The sequence below is a fragment of the Rhipicephalus microplus genome, chromosome 5 (assembly GCF_043290135.1).
Source record: "Rhipicephalus microplus isolate Deutch F79 chromosome 5, USDA_Rmic, whole genome shotgun sequence".
Classification (NCBI taxonomy): Eukaryota; Metazoa; Arthropoda; class Arachnida; order Ixodida; family Ixodidae; genus Rhipicephalus; species Rhipicephalus microplus.
Genome location: NC_134704.1, coordinates 142,011,276 through 142,029,117, shown reverse-complemented (window position 1 = coordinate 142,029,117; position 17,842 = coordinate 142,011,276). Strand labels below are relative to the sequence as shown.

General features: G+C 47.0%; 1 protein-coding gene across 24 annotated transcripts in view; it reads left to right on the top strand.

Moving 5' to 3' along the window:
• The window catches only part of LOC142817944 (uncharacterized), a 134,881-nt gene that overhangs the window by 28,816 nt on the left and 88,223 nt on the right, over positions 1–17,842 (top strand). For 6 of the 24 annotated variants that reach the window (XM_075895975.1, XM_075895962.1, XM_075895960.1 and 3 more), the window contains one exon: positions 14,087–14,185. The exons of the other annotated variants lie outside the window; for them this stretch is intronic. In XM_075895975.1, coding sequence (XP_075752090.1) covers positions 14,168–14,185 — 18 coding nt within the window. In that variant the 5' untranslated portion in view covers positions 14,087–14,167. Of the gene's footprint in view, positions 1–14,086; positions 14,186–17,842 lie in introns of those variants that run through there. 24 annotated transcript variants of the gene reach the window in all.

Here is a 17,842-nt window from a genome sequence, read left to right as displayed (position 1 = left end):
CTGAGTGCAGTCATCACATGCGCGACCACCCACTCTGGCACGGAATGCGCGCGCTCATCACACTAGGCAGTATATTTCTAGACGCTGTACTTCGAACACTCAGTGCATGCAATCTTTTCAAACTTGCTATGCACCCACTTTGTGGCCTTAAAAGAGTAAACGCTGTAACGTGTGTGCCTTTTGTAGTGGATGAGCTGATATAAATGATGGAGACATTAGGATAATCATATATTCTAACACCCAATGGTTATATATACGCCTGTACTATACATTAATACTGCAATATTTCATATTGTATGGCCAAGCATGTATAAAGGACGCGTGTGTTTGTAAAGCATGGAAGTTACTCCCTCTGCATGCCCCAACAGAGAAGGTTATTTTCGCTGTATTCATAGGCAGACGCGCGGCTGTGTGCTAGAACACCCGCGTCTACGCTAGCGACCCGGGTTAGATTCACACAAGGACCCGAAAATTCGTATTATTTTTTATTTGCATATTTCTCGATTTCTGGTCATGCACACGATGATTTTCCGGTCACAACTAAGGACGCTGACGGCGAATTTTTCTGCAACGATCTGTTTAGTGCTATCACGTTAATACTCCGATAAGAATGGTCGCTATAAAGGACAATAATTTTACAGCCACCTGTGAGTATACTTTGTTTACATTGCATGTGATTGTGTTTTAGTGCGAGGAGTGTCCTTAGCTCATGTTGTTTAGGTGGCACATCGTATGATGGCGCCAGGTGTCAATACTTTTGAATATCAGAATGAGTGAGTCGTTAGAAAGCTTGCTGAATACAAGTCGCTCACAGATAATTGAACATGGATATCTGGAAAAGCATACAGGATGTAAGCTGTTGCGTGTGTTTGCATGTTTACTTACGAACGCGTAGTGAGTATTGCGCAAAAGAAAAAAAAAGCGCACATTGGGGCGTACTGGGTACTTCACAAAATCGCCCGCAGTAGACATCATTGAATAGTTTCAAACGGTCAATGTAACTCGCGCACGCGTTCCTTCTTTTTTAGCGAGGTTTAGGTTCCCCTCGAGAAGCGAAAAAAAAAAAAGACAAGCGTTGGCGGGAGAGTGTTTATTAGTAGAAATTTATCTAGCCCATTTGATCTCGGTCAAGTATGTTTGCGTGTAATCTTTAATTGACAGTCAGCGTTTTCATTCTCTACGCTAGTTAGATTTTATAAAGTCTGTGGCTACTGTTTACAATAAACTGTTAACATGTTGCTTGTATTTATCGCTGTTCAGCTGTTTTATTGTGTAACCGGCCAGAACCCCCTCTAAACGGCTTTTAGAATTAAGAAAGAAGAAGACGAAGCTTTTCTTGGCGTGACGTCCTCCTACTCGCTCCGTAGAAATGGAATCAGGTACATATATTTTCTTTTTTCAGGTTAAAGAATCCAACAGTTGTGCATGCTTCCCTGTGTGCTGCTTGGGTTCGTTATTGGTAACTTCCTCCCCGTAAATGTAATTGTATTATCTGTACTGTACCCGCTACGCGTTCATTACCCAACCTCTATATTACCCTAATTTATTTACTGCTAACGGGTGAAATAGTCGACGAGTTCAAAACAAGAGGCCCACTGAAGTCTAGTTAGGAGGTGTTTTCACAGAATAAAGGCAAGGTTTCTCCGAAGACTTCATGCGTTGAAGCGGTGTTGTAGATGACAGGAACATGACGTGTTCACATTGTACTGCGAAACTATGTTGCGGCTAAAATAGTATGTTTAACTGGCCCACGTTGAAAAGTCCACCGAAAACGTGAAAAAAATTAGGTGAAAAAGCGATACTCAAGGAGCTTGGGGTTTTAGAATTTTTTCTCTGATTGCGACGTACATCGCTGCAGACTTGAACGTATCGCATTTAGATCATGGTTGGCTTATTCCCGGTTTGTCTATTTGAAATGCTAGCGTCTCATTGATTCGAAAAAAAAAAATGCCATTCCTTATCCGTCCTCAAACTTACACCTAATATGCTATCTCATACTTAGTAAGATCATTCGAACATGATACCACTGATACAGGTGCTAAATGCATAATATATTGTTCTGTAGAACGTGAGAGATTTCAAAGTCTGTGACTCTGCCGATCGCGCCCACGAGAGTGGGCAACAAAAGTGGGTATGTAGAGACACGTTCCCAGACCTCACTTTCACCTTCAACCTCAAACACGCATCCTTGAAAAACCTGGCGAAAGTCTGGGGAGTGACCATTACATTATAAGCGTCTCCATATCGACTTACAAACTGCACAGATTGATAGGCGGCGTGGCGATCACAGATTGGACTGAGTTCAGAAAACGAGATCCTCCAACCAACTCCGTACCGGACTCAATAGGGCCATGGTTGGAGTACATAATGTCCCTGCACGCAATCACTACGAAGAAAATAGCCAGAACCATAGAGACGCCAGCAGTAGACAGCCGTCTGCTACACCTATGAGAGAGCAGGCGAAGCCTACTAAAGCGTTAGAAACGCCAATGCCTGAATAGGACACTACTGCGTAGGATCGCTGCTCTTGCAGAGGGAGCAAACTACTATGCAAGCGAATTGGCTACCGAGGGATGGGTCAAGTTCAGCCATTCGCTTCAGAACACACTGAGCACCGCGAAAACTTGGTCTATCCTAAAAAAATGGCAGCATATCCACGGAGTGAATGATGGAGAGTGGGGCGAAAAATTCGTCCGTCCATTCGTTCTTGCTTCCGTCCGTCCATGCGTCGGTCAGTGTGACCGTCCATGCGTCCATCAGCCCGTCCGTGCGTGCGTCTGTTCGTGCATCCGTTCCTGCGTTCGTCCATGCAGCCGCCCCTGCGTCCATCCAGGCATCTGTCTATGTGTCCCTTCGTCCATCTATTCAACACTCCAAGCACCACCATCTCGCATCTTTTCATCATATATTCCCCATATAGAAGCACCGCCATCCAGCGGACATTCGAAGGACTAAACGAGAGGTGGCACACGCACACTTTCTTACGGCTTGCGCTTCGGGTCCCCTTGCCACCTTTAACCACCTCGAGTTCATGGTATATACTAGTTCCCTGTATTCATGGCACTGCGGCCGAACGCTCGCTTAACCTTTCGAAAACCAAGGAGGTTACGCCCAGCGAGTATGACTTAGCAAACTTTTTCAGTCAGATAGTGCTCAATGTACATGCCAATGGCTGCTAATGGGAAATGAGAGGCGGAGAATTCGGTTTTTACTTTCTTACGGCTTGCGCTTCGTATCTACTTCCAATTTTAGGGGCGAAGCTCCTTATGGCGTGGCTTGTGCGTCCCTCGTAGTACGTAACCACCAGTGGCACATACCCGAAATAGGTATAACAATTGACCCCCAAGGTGGTGCCAGTGAGAGATTTTTTCTGTGCGTTGTTTAACAATAAAAACAGTGCTCAATGTACATGCCAATGGCTGTTAACGGGGAATGAGAGACAGGAGCATTCGGCTGTTAGTCAACGCGCACGCTGCGATCCTCATTAGCAGCCATTGGCATGTACATTGAGCACTATCAGACAAGAAAGGGTTGCTACATTATACTCGCTGGGTGTAACCTCCTTAGTTTTAGAAAGGTTTAGCGAGCGTTGAGCCGCAGGGCCATGAATACATTGAACTAGTATATACCATGAATGAATTAGCGGTGGTTAAAGGGGGAAAGCAGATACGAAGCGCAAGCCGTAAGAAATCAAAAGCTGAATCCTCCTGTCTCTCATTTCACATTAGCAGCCACTGGCATGTACATTGAGCACTATCTGACAGAAAATGTTACTACGTTATACTCGCTGGGCGTAACCTCCTTGGTTTTAGAAAGGTTTAGCGAGCATTGGGCCGCAGTGCCATGAATACAGTGAACTAGTATATACCATGAACTCAGGGTGGTTGAAGGTGGGAAGTAGACCCGAAGCGCAAGCGGTAAGAAAGTGTGCGTGTGCCACCTCTCGTTTAGTCCTTGGAATGTCCACTGAATGGCGGTGCTTCTATATGGGGAATATATTGCCGCATTCAACCTGCAGAGGAGAGCTCGCACAGCCAGAGAGGAAGACGAAGATCTTGCCTGGTCCTCTTTACGAGCGCCTTTCATTTTTAATTAAAGTGAGCTCTTCTATATCGAACTCCTGCTGTGTCTGCGTCGTGACCCTGGTGGAGGAGCTGGGTACATGTCCAGGACACCTTCCAACAGCCCGGGATCTACTCCACAAAGACTTCGGATCTGCTCGTCGAAACACCCGTTCACCGCACCAGCCACCGCCTGTTACGCCTGAGCCCAGAGTTCGGTCCTTGGACGGAAAACATGACCGCGCCGGGAAGCAGTTGCCCCACCATGACGAGCCCAAGCACGACACAGGTGACTGTTTTTACCCCTAAAACTCGTGTGGACTTCCATAGCAACGCATATGAGGACGCAGATGACTGGCTTGAGGAGTTCGAGTGCACAGCCAACGTTAACTGGTGGAACGCCGCACAGAAGTTGGGATACGTGTATTTCCCTCTTCAAGACGGGGCTCGCACGTGGTTCACGAATCGCGTGTGGTCAACGTGGGACGAGTTCCGGCGGAAGTTCCTGGACACCTTCGCAAACACCGAAAGGCGGGAGCATGCACAACGACTCCTTGAATCACGGATTCAAAAGCCCAACGAGACTGTTGCTATGTTTGTTGAGGACATCGCTCGTCTCTTTCATCGAGCCGATCCCGATATGTGCGAGAACAGAAAGATCAGCCACCTCATGCATGGTGTTAAAGAGCAGCTGTTTGCTGGTCTCGTACGGAACCCACCTTCAAGTGTCGACGAATTTTCGAAAGAGGCGACTACCATAGAACGCGCACTACAGCTACGGTACCGCCAGTACGACTGTCCAAACAACAGCGGACAAATCAGCGCAACCGCCGTGACCACTGTGACTCCTGACGAGCGTTCTTTGCGTGACCTGATACGCGAAATTGTGCAAGAAGAGGAAGCTCGCCGCTACACCGAATGACTGCGCGATTGCGTCGGTCACAGAAGTTGTTCGCCAAGAAATAAGGCAAGCGCTTTCACTTCCCGAGCCGAAAACTGAAATAGTTAGGCCAACATATGCAGATATTCTCCGTCGACAGCCTAGATCTAACGTGCCGCCACCTCAACGGTACCACCAGCAACAGCCGCCGACAGTGCCTTGGTACTACAGGGAAACGTCGACGCCGATGCGACCCCCACTCCGCAAAACCGACATATGGCGTACCCCTGACTACAGGCCCCTGTGCTTCCATTGTGGGGAAGCAGGCCACATCGTGCGGTATTGTCCTCATCGCGTTGCCGGGTATCAAGGACTTCCGTTCACTACCCCTCGGCGCTATTTCAACGGAAGACGCAACGTTGAAACGAGCGCGACGATCCCGCGAGACGTTTCACCTGGGTTCCGGTCACGCTCGCCCTCCCCAGGTCATTTTCCCCGATCTAATAGGGGTAGCACCACGGACATGGTGAGAGAAAGGTCTCTCAGTCCACGCCGGGGAAACTAAAAGCAGCGACCATAGGGGGGAAGGTTTCGAATCGCCGAAGATTTGAAAATCCCCCATTACCGCCGCATGAAGTGCCGCACATTCCGAATGAACCTACGAAAGACGAGATTGTCACCGCCCACATTACACTTTCAATTGACGGTCACGACGTGATCGCACTGGTCGACACTGGTGCGGACTTTTCAATAATGAGTGCGAATCTGGCCGACCAGCTCAAGAAGGTAAAAATGGAATGGACGGGGCCGCAAATTAGAGGAGCTGGAGGCCAGCAGCTGACACCTACCGGAAAGTGCACCGCACGAATCAAGATCGGGGATTCATCATTCGTGGCAACCTTCGTTATTCTTTCAGAGTGTTGTAAACAGGCCATCTTGGGTATGGATTTCCTGCGGGAGTACGGTGCCTTTATATATATACCGGACGGTGTACTGACCTTCTCAGCGGACCATAGCGCAGCGCTGCAGCGCAAGCCCATGCGCATGATTGACGACGTGACCATGCCACCGTTGTCATGCCGCCTCGTCTCTGTCACGTGTAACATGCAGCATAGTAGAGAAGGTGTCGCGGAACAAATATCGACGTTTTTACTCTCTCGAGGAATCGCTATTGCCAGAAGTCTCGTCAGTGTAGTGTCTGGGCAAGCAGAGGTCCTGTTGACAAACTTCAGCAACGAGCGTCGACACATTGCAGAGGGTACCACAGTTGCACACTTCGAAGAAATTGTAGAATTCCTCGAGTGCTTCGCAGTACAACAGGTAGAGACGCCGGCCGCTTCAACACCACTGCCTGTCGACGTGAGCACAGATTTATCGCCAGCGCAGAGGCAGAGTCTTCTAGATATTCTCGGCCAGTTTGAAGATTGTTTTTCGTCGACCTCGAGGGTAAATCAAGCGCCACTGACAAAGCACCGAATTATAACGGAAGAGACGGCAAGACCAATTCGACAAAACCCATACCGCGTGGCACCGAAAGAACGCGAAGCAATCCAAGAACAAGTCCAGAAAATGCTTAATGATGACATCAATCAGCCGTCAAAAGCTCTTGGGCATCACCGGTAGTGCTAGTTAAGAAGAAAGGCGCAGCTTACGCTTCTGTGTGGACTACCGCAAGCTGAACCGCGTGACAAAGAAAGACGTATACTCACTACCGCGTATTGATGATTCACTTGACAGGCTGAGGCATGCACGCTTCTTCTCGTCGATGGACCTGAAGAGCGGTTATTGGCAAATCGAGGTCGATGAGCGAGACAGAGGAAAGACTGCTTTTGTTACGCCTGACGGGCTTTACGAGTTTAAAGTCTTGCCCTTTGGATTGTGCTCAGCCCCAGCAACATTTCAGAGACTGATGGATAGCGTCCTATCAGGCCTTAAGTGGCAGACGTGTCTGGTATACCTCGACGACGTCATTGTTTTCTCACCAACATTCGAGGAACATCTAAGACGGCTGCTATTAGTATTTCGAGCAATACGGTCCGCTGGCTTATCGCTGAAACCCGAGATATGTCATTTCGGTTTCAAGGAAGTCCGATTCTTAGGATATATGGTGAGCCATGAAGGTGTTCGTCCGGACCCCGACAAGATCGACGCCGTCCGAAAATTTCCGTTGCTACCAGAAAAGAAGGCCGTAAGAAGTTTTCTTGGCCTTTGCGCCTACTACCGCAGCTTTATCGCCAATTTCTCGCACATAGCGTCGCCCTTAACACGCATAACGAGAGACGATGTTCCATTTTTATGGGGCGAAGAGGAACAAGCAGCATTTGACGCTCTACGACAGCACCTGCAGACACCCCCTGTGCTTGCTAACTTTGACGAGGACGCTCCAACCATGATCCACACTGATGCCAGCAACGTAGGTTTAGGCGCTGTACTCGTCCAGTGGCAAGACTCAGCCGAGAGAGTGATTGCATATGCAAGTAGGACGCTTTCCCGTGCCGAGTCCCATTATTCCACAACGGAAAAAGAATGTCTTTCTGTAGTATGGGCAGTTCTGAAGTTTCGCCCATACCTCTACGGCCGTCCCTTCCACGTATTCAGCGACCACCACTCTCTTTGCTGGCTGACCAACTTGAAGGACCCATCCGGTCGGCTAGCGCGCTGGAGCTTACGCCTACAAGAATTCGATATGACGGTCGTCTATAAGTCGGCACGACAGCACTCTGATGCTGATTGCTTATCCAGGTCACCTATAAAGCAAGATTATGTCTCAGAAGATGATGACATGGCATATTTAGGAGTGGTCGACACGGTCACCATTTCGTCTAAGCAGAAAGACAGTGAGTTGCTCCCTCTTGTTAATTTTCTTAACGGCCAGTCTACAAGCGTTCCCAAGATATTTGCAAGGAGCCTGCCATCATTCTGCTTGCACAGTGGTGTCCTGTACAAGAAGAACTTTGCCCCCAGCGGAAATTCCCACTCACTTGTCATCCCGACATCCACTCGCGATGAGATCCTGAGCGGTTGCCACGATGAGCCAACCTCCAGCCACCTCGGATACACGCGCACATTGGCCAGAATCCAACAAAAGTACTACTGGCCGAAGCTTCCAGGCACTGTAAAGCATTACGTCCGCACGTGCCTCGATTGTCAATGACGAAAACTGCCACCTTTAAAACCAGCCGGATTGTTGCAACCAGTTCAAGTGCCCACCATGCCTTTTGCACAAATCGCAATGGATCTCTTTGGACCATTTCCGACTTCGCATACTGGAAATAAGTGGGTAATTGTCGCTACGGACTATCTTACTCGCTACGCAGAAACAAAGGCTTTATCAAGTGGAACCGCAGTAGAAGCGGCACGATTTTTCATTGAAAATATTGTTCTGAGGCATGGTGCTCCTAGAATTATAACAGACAGAGGTACCGCTTACACGGCCATGCTCCTCAAGTCAGTGCTTGAGTTGAGTGAAACAGCACTTCGAAAAACTACCTCCTACTACCCACAAACCAACGGCTTAACCGAACGCCTCAACAAGACAATTGCTGATATGCTTAGTATGTACGTCGACGTGGATCATAAAAATTGGGACGACGTTCTACCATACGTGACGTTTGCCTATAATGCGGCGCAGCAGGAAACTACACGGAGCACGCCATTTAGTCTTCTTTATGGCCGTGAAGTGACGACAATGCTAGATGCCATGCTGCTGCACGACTGCGAGGATACAGGCACGGATGTTCAAGCCTTTACCCAACGAGCTGAAGAGGCACGGCCGCTAGCACGCGTGCGAATCGCCCGACAGCAGAGTTACGACGCACAACGTTATAACCTGCGACACCGATACGTCACTTATCAACCAGGTGAAAAAGTGTGGGTCTGGAGCCCTATTCGCCGACACGGCCTTTGTGAAAAGTTACTGAAGAAGTACTTTGGTCCCTACAATGTTATACGGCGCCTAAGTGACGTGAATTATGAAGTCACCTCTGACAGTTCCTCGCGAGCTCAAAAATCTGAAATCGTACACGTTGTGCGGATGAAGCCATATTGCAGTGAGCCAGTTGCGTAATACGTCAACTACATAGACCGCGTATTCTGCAGCCGAGCATCGGGTCGATGCTCTTCCTGGAGGGAGGCAAATGCCGCATTCAACCTGCAGAGGAGAGCTCGCACAGCCAGAGAGCAAGACGAAGCTCTTGCCCTCTTTACGAGCGCCTTTCATTTTTAATCAAAGTGAGCTCTTCTATATGGAACTCCTGCTGTGTCTGCGTCGTGACAATATAATAAAAAGATGCGAGATGGTGGGACTTGGAGTGTTGAATAGATGGACGAACGGACACACAGACAGATGCATGGATGGATGCATGAACGGACGCAGGGGCGGATGCATGAACGAACGCAGGGATGGGCGCACGAACAGACGCATGGACGGTCACACAGATGGACGCATGGAAAGGACGCATGCTTCGCCCGACTCTCCATCATTCACTCCGTGGATATGCTGCCATTTCTTTAACCACCTCGAGTTCATTCATGGTATATACAAGTTCATTGTATTCATGGCGCTGCGGCTCAACGCTCGCTGAACCTTTCTAAAGCTGTTCCCAAAGGTGGAGAGCATTTGCTGCTTGCTCGAGACTTAGGGGGCTTTTGACAATATTTCTATTGAAGCTATGCTCTCAGAGCTAAATATAATTAGTTACGGGGAAAAGATATATAATTATATAAAGAATTTTCTCACATTTCGAGTGCCAAACAAGGAAACGCCTCATGGAGCCATAATGCCTCCTCTGTTCTTTAACTTCGCCATGCATCGGCTCGCTCGGGACTTGGACTTTGTACTGCAGCTAGGTTATACCCTCTACTTGGACTACATTACTCTGTGGACTGCACGGGGGTCCCTGGCCTGCAAAGAGCAGACTCTGCAAGGGGTGGCACTGGCTGTAGAAAACTTTGCCAGATCCAGTGGTCTCAGCATATCCAAGGAGGTTACACCCAGCGAGTATAACGTAGCAACCCTTTCTTGTCAGATAGTGCTCAATGTACATGCCAATGGCTGCTAACGGTGATCGCAGCCTGCGCGTTAACTAAAAGCCGAATGCTCCTGTCTTTCATTCCCCATTAGCAGCCATCGACATGTACATTGAGCACTATTTTTTATTGTTCAACAACGCACAGAAGAAGTCTCTCACCGGCACCACCTTGGAGGTCAAAATGTTATACTTGTTACATACTACAGGGGACGAACGGGTGCCGCAATAGGAAGCTTTGCCCTTAAAATATTCTTGATCCAGACAAGTATAAATCCACAACAAGCAGGACACTGCAGAAAATCGCTGAAAAATTTCCGTGCACGGACGACGACCTCGTGAAAGCCCTCAAGGAAAGATATATTGACGATAGTCCGCCAAGTAATTAGGCTACTCACATGAGTTACAGTGGAGCTAGAATTGAGAAACTAAACGAGCCGATAGTAGAAGATGAGGGATTTGCGGCCGCCCAGGCAGCCAATAGAAACATAGCCCCCTGTGAAGACCAAATTACGAATGCGACGATAAGAAACCTTAGCGACTAAGCCATCGAAGGCCTGAAAAAACAATTCAATGAACACTATTGGCTCAAAGGGAAGGTCCCTGCAGAATGAAAAATTGCCAAAGTGATAAACATTCTGAAACCCGGAAAAAAGCCCTCCCTGCAGGCTCTCAGACCTAAATCACTTACGTCATGTATTGCGAATCTTTTTGAACGGATAGTTCACACCAGGTTTCGAAGTTTCAGAATTTTATAGAGGACAGGGAGCTGTTTCCGGCCACCATGCTGGGCTTCCGCACTGGTCTTTCAACACAGGACGCTTTCCATTTGGTACTAGAACAGGTCCTCAAAGGTGTTCCCAAAGGTGGAGAGCATTTGCTGCTTGCTCGAGACTTTGAGGGCTTTTGACAATATTTCTATTGAAGCTATACTCTCAGAGCTAAATATAATTAGTTACAGGGAAAAGATATATAATTATATATAGAATTTTCTCACATTTCGAGTGGCAAACAAGGAAACGCCTCATGGAGCCATAATGCCTCCTCTGTTCTTTAACTTCGCCATGCATCGGCTCTCTCGGGACTTGGACTGAGTACCGCAGCTAGGTTATACCCTCTACTTGGACTACATTACTCTGTGGACTGCACGCGGGTCCCTGGCCTGCAAAGAGCAGACTCTGCAAGGGGTGGCACTGGCTGTAGAAAACTTTGCCAGACCCAGTGGTCGCAGCTGCGCACCCGAAAATTGGAGGTGATCAGAATAGACAGCAAACGCTCCAAAAGTAGTGGAAGAATAGAAATCGAAATCGAAAAGCAGAAAATAAAGAAGTCACCGTCGCCCGGATCTTGGGTTTCTGGGTTCAAAGCAATGGTAGGGCAAATCACACTATCGGTCTTCTTAAATCGGCAACTAAACAAGTGGCTAGAATGATTCAGAGGATCACCTACCACGAAAATGGCATGAAGGAAAGTGTTACTGTCCATTTAGTGCAGGCGTTTGTAATGAACAAATTGACATACAGCTTGCCTCTCCACACGCTGAGCAAGAGCGAGGAACAGCAAGTAGATTCTACCATCAGAGGGGCTTACAAGGCAGCATTAGGCTTACCGATAAGCACTCAGACACACAAGCTTCTCGAGATCAGCCTGCATAACACGTACGCTGAACTGAAAGCAGCAATATTAATCTCTCAGCGCAACTGCCTAAGCCAGAGGAAGTTGGGAAGAAAGATACTGATGAGGGCGGGTATACCACCACAACCCCAAAACTTGGACGAGGAGCTGGTACACGTACCAAACCCAGTCCGACGGCATATTTCCATCGCCCCTATCCCCAGGAACATGACCAAGGAGCGGCATCACGAAAGGCGAGAGGAGCGTGTAAAATGGATAAGAAATTTAGTCAGAGGCAGTGAGAACGTGCTGCACGTTTACGCTTCCAGGTATAACTAGAAGCGCTGCGTCATCACATTGTAAGCAGCGACACGAGAAGCATGGCGTCCATCGCATCACTGTACACTACATCGATCACGAAGGCCGAGTGTTTCACCATCGCATTGGCGATTAGAAGTCGAGAGCGCAACGACGGCCAGACGTACATCACCATACTCTCACATTCGCAAAAGGCATGCCGGCTATTCACGAAAGGCCGCCTCCCATTAAACATTTGCAAATTTTTAGGTGGCGAATTGAGCAACACTTATAGGTTGGTCTGGTGCCCGGAACAGGCAGGCCTAGAGGGTAACGAGAGGGTGGACGCTCTAGCTCGAGTGCCCACTAACCGAGCGGACCAGCAGCCTTTCTCGATGTCACCATTTTCGAGCACTACGCACGACGGCTTTCACGAGGAGGAGGAAAACAACCCGGCTCAGATGGTTCCGCGAGAGGTTCTTGCTCACCAGCGATGCACGCGGCAGAAATATGCCGCTTCCCACAAATCTCTTAAGGGGGAAGACGCCATAGGCGTCCGTAAAACTCAAAGGAAAGTTTATTCAACTTTATTACGACTACACAAAATACATCCAACTTTATATGGCCATGATTGTCCGTGGTTTCGTGACTCACCACCGACCCTTTACCATATCTCGTGGAGTTGTGCTAAACGGCCAAATGAACTCGATTGCTTACAGCGTATGTATAGAATGGAAGACTCTTTGAAGCAGTGGCAGGCACTCCTTGCTATCCCGGACCCCGAGGTGCAACTAGCGCTCCTGGACCATGTCCGGCAGGCGGCGCGTTATAGTGGAGCCTTGAAGATGGGGCCCCCACCTCACCTAGCTCCTAAACTCCTTCTTTTTTCAAACCAATAAAGTTATTTCTCTCTCTCTACACGAAACCCAGCCAGCGTTCTATTCTTTCAATTTCGAAGAAACGTTTATTGGAGCATAGGCTTCATCCGTTTCAGCCGGGTCAACGGCAACAGCTGCTGCTTTGCATCCTACCAAGGTTCCCTTCGGGGAGCTGATCCATAATAATTTTTTTGCTTGGGATCTCATGGAGCTGAATGAAACTCTTGTTTGAGGGAACATGGTCGCTCCTGGTACTGACGCCATGTTCTTTCTGTCAGATCTGTAAACGTGACATGAGCGCTGAGAGCTCCACAAGTTGGACCAAGCGTCTCCTTACATTTACGACTGGCCTATACCCTCCCCGGGATCTCTTCATTTTCACAGTAATGTCGGCCAAGGCGTTTGCCCATACTTACGGAGTAATCAAATAAATGTATCACACGCGAAGTGATGATGTCACACGTGGCCACTGTGCGACGCAGACGGCTGGCTCATTTTATCTGTGCTCTAGCTACTTTAGTCGCAATCTCTCTCGAGCTGTCATTGGCAAATAAAACATATGAAGCAGTGGATGATGTTATACGCATGAAGTGACACTGCCTAAGGAAACTCAGAGAGGCGGCAGATGAAGAAATCGACGACACTGCTCCCTAAACATTTCCTTTGTGCGTAACATCATCAGTTTCGACATTAGTAAAAAAATTACGGCAATGAATGAATGTCCTCGGGAGTGTTCATATAATTGTTATCAAAAATGAAGGGCTCTGTAGCATGAGAGAAGCCTCATTTGCAGTTATTACGGGGGTATTAGCTTCAACTTGCTCAATGGGGTGCATTTAAAATTATGAAGCGGGTGACAGGACCGACTCCATGCTTTCAGCCATCCACCACTGGTTCTACTTCTAATATAAAAGCTTTGTTACAAGGAGCTCTAGGGCTCTCTGACTGGCGTACGTGCACTTTTGTATTGGAGCCATCGTTATCCGTGACGCGCTTTTCACGCAAGACTAAGGCGTCGACATGTAGGACATCCTCAATAATGCAGGACGGGGTTACTACTTTAGGCCGTGGTACTTGCATTTATTAGAGAACGATGCGCAAGACCAACGTTGCACTTAGACTTAGGTGAACGTTAATGAAGCCCAGGTGGTCAAATTCTATTCGGCGTTGTCTCTGGTGGCTCGGTTCATAATAATACTTTCGTATGGGAATGTGATAGGCTGGAAATTGAATACTAGATTTAGGGTTTTATGCACTCAGTAGAACGTCTGTAGAAATATTTTCATTGTACTAATTCTTGGAAGCACACTTCATCACCGCTTCACACAGAGATGACCGAGCAGTCGTCTTTCGACGAATACAGCACAACGACCAAGAGTTTTGACTCAGAGGACTCGTCCTTGTCAACATATGGCTTCACTGGCAAGTGTAAGTTGTTCATGAAGCCTGTTATTTTGAACTTCTTAAGCTCAATGCAAAGTTGGTAGTTAAATTTCCGGGCATTGTGGTCACTGCCTTCGAGGCGCACATAACGCGCTAATGTACATAGATTGGCCTGCGTTCAAGGGCAATTTTGGTGTGAGAATTTCAATCAGATATGGAAAATAAAATTGAAGTGCAAGGAAAAATTGTAAACTTAAAGCGATCGAAGGTCCTTCCTTTGACTAGAAACGATACCGGAGGAGCATTTGATGAATGCACTTGATCATCAACAGGAAGTTTTCAAAAAGGCAGCAGAAAAGTTGGCTAAGTGTCAATCCTAAGTCTGACAGGAATGCCACGTTAAATTTTGACGAGCAACAGCAAGAAGTTGAACTAATACTTCAGCACCACAATCGCAGGACATTCAATGTTAAGTTCATCACATCAGAAGTAACTTGACAGCAAAAGGCCTCAGGGCCATTTCTCCTTCACATTCTTAGCATCCCCAGAATTCGGTCGTCCTCTAAAAAAGTTGCGAACAAGCTCTGCTCAATAAATTCATGCTAATATTCTACTGCAAAGCTTGCCGTTCTTCTTTTTTGCGATCAGCAGGAGGTTAAAAACACAGCGCTTGTTCATTAGGTTAAACATTTAACGGTACATCCGCTCGAAGACCTTCTCTGTTCGTCATAAAAGCTAAGTACTCATGAACTTCCCTCTTTACAGCCAAACGCACAGTTCGTATATTTGTGTGGGTTCGCGTAAACATGACTGCACCCTGTCATATGTGCCAAAACGATGTCATTCAAGTTCCAGTGTACTTTTTAACGTTTATTCATTCAATTCATGCAGCAATGCCGTAAGTACATCCTACCAATAACAGATAACTTGCATTCTTGTGCACTCTTCTGAGCATTAACATTAATGTTAGGTTACTGTAGGCGTAAGCGTAATCATCTGAGGTATAGCACTTCCAGGGCGGGGCAGAGAAGACACATAACACATACACAGCGTTATTTGTCTTCTTTCATGTACCGTCCTGGGTGCATCTTACCTCAGATACTATGAATAACCCGCAAGCTCACCGTGCAAACTTAGTAAGCTTAAGAGGCCGGATAGGTTGTGCCATCTGGTGACGCTGAGATGGAAAGGCATGAACAGAAATTGCTATTGCACATACCTAGGGGATTCTACGTGAATTAATTTGCTTATGGAGATACTCGGCAATGCTTTAAGTTTCAATGTGTTTTTTTTGTCAAGGACAATCAGTGAAAAAAAAAGAGACATTCATATGTAAGTGGGAAAGCTTAGAGAAAAAGGAGTAGATGGTAGAAGAAATGGCGCGACCAGGAAGCGCTGACACGCAAATGAAAGTCTTGTAGCACATTACGCCTATTCGTAAAAGCAACTTGCAGGTACACGTATCATTTATTGTTGATGCTATCATGTCCACCTAAGATGAAATGAAATCAGCTGCTCTAGCTTCTGAAATTTTTTGCTGAACATATGAACTGATGCCTCCTTTACAAAGCTTTAGTTTTCTGCAACATTGTGAAAGATTTTTACCACCTCTCTGTTAACTTGGTGTAACTATTTAATTATCAATTTTGTTGTTCTTGAAAAAAAAAACAAGGAGCACCCACATAATCGACAGAACACAGCTAGATTACAATTAGCTGCATTCTTCAAAACAGCATTGTGTTCCTTGAGAGTAGTGTTTACGCTATGCCCCGTATGTCCGATATATAAATTACCGCATGAGAACACATTCCGGATTTTCCATTTTCTTGTGCTGCCCTCTGCCCTCTGCTAGTTTGGAAGGGCTCTGGTAGAGGCTGTAGAACTTGAATTGTGAGAACCTAGGCCTCCGAAACAAGGATGCGTTTCCCCATGTTTTTGCTAGAAAAAGGGTGCATGGGCCGTGGTATCGTAAAAAAGTCACAGCTTAAATTTTGCCGGAAAGGTGAAGCAATGATCCCCAGAGCTAAAAATTGGAAGGTCACACGCAGAATGCCAAGCCAATCGAAACGTGCCCCGCGTTTCTTGCACACAAATAATGCACGAAAGGTACTCACTGGTACAGATGAACGCAACTAAGCTTCTCAGTTGTTACCTCGCTGTGTCTGATTGCGCTCTGTCCGCAAACAAAGACGGTGCAGCGATTGCAGGGACCTTTGAGTGCCCGGTGACTACAACAGAATCGTTCCCGCAAAACCCAAAGGCTAGTCAAGACCTACGTAATAAGGGGGCGTGATTGAGCGTCCACTCCGTCCTCTACGCGGGGCAAAAAAAGTGCGCGTGGGAGATGAGCGCACGCCGCCACGTCGTGACTGTGGGAGGACGTGCGCTCATTGCGCCATCTCGCTGGTAATGCTACACAAACGATAGTTATCCCGCCCCCCCCCACCCCCCGAGATGCCCGGCACTAGTGGTAAGAAATTAGATATGAACAGCTTGCCGTTTGAACATTGAGGGACGTGCTTCTCTGTAGCTCAGTGGTTAATGCCCCACCATCACGTCTCAGTGGTCCAAAGGGCTACTCCGCACGCCGGATTCTTTTTCTGGATTTTTTCATTTGTTGCGTTTTCATATATACAATTAAGTATACATTTGTGGTGACTGACAGCGGCACCGACGCCGGCGGCAAAATCGAGCCGAGAGTGTGTATATAATTGCTATCACAATAAAAGCCCTATGCTGTACACCATGTCACAAGACATATACTGCTGGGACTTCTGCCCCTGCTTGATTTCACATTTGTGTTCGTGTCGAGGGCCAATTCTTCTTATGAAGAAAATTCGCTCGTGCTAAAGTTTCGTAAAATCTTTAATAATATGACGTTTGTTGCTGTATAAACGTTGTCTCAGCAAACAACAGAAAGATAATTTCCATAACACAGTTTTGACACAACATAGAGATTGTTATGATTGCTGTCAATCAAGTGACGCTAATTGAATAACAGGCGCCTTACTTTTAATACTTGTAGATTGTTGTCCGAAATGATAGTTCAATGAGCATACATGTACAACAGAAGTGGCTGCTAGCGAAGCTATCTGTCATATATCTAAATCAAGTTCCGGAGTTGTCTAAGCTGTATTCAAGAGCATGCTCAAATTTCCTGACCGAATTTGAATGTCATAAAAATCTGTTTCTCTTAGAGAACGTCATGCTCATTTAATACCGAGGGTCCCGTTGCAGTCGTGTACTTTGGGACCCTCGTCTGCATATTTTACTCCCTGTAACATACTTTTATGACATGATAATAAACTGATGTATTGATTGATTGATAGGCAGTTCATTTTTTGCATTTATTGATCTCAACGTAGCCGCCGCTGTACTTATGCATCCCTAATAAATACGGGATTTATGCCGCACACCGATAAGTGAAAATTAGTGAGCACTTTCTGATTCCTAAGAATATCTGCACTAATTATTTTGTTTGCATGGCAACTGCGTTCCATCGTTCTTAGCCAGAAAAGTGCAGGTAAAGCTCTAACTTTACCTTGACTTCAAAGTAGTGGGATGTGAGACATGGAACACGCCGATCATATCGGATGGAGCAATATTTCTTTGGCGTATTGAGCAGTGTGCTTGACACAGAACAGTTTATTTGTTTGTTGGTACATAAATATTATTCTCCATAATGGTGTTTACCATGAATCG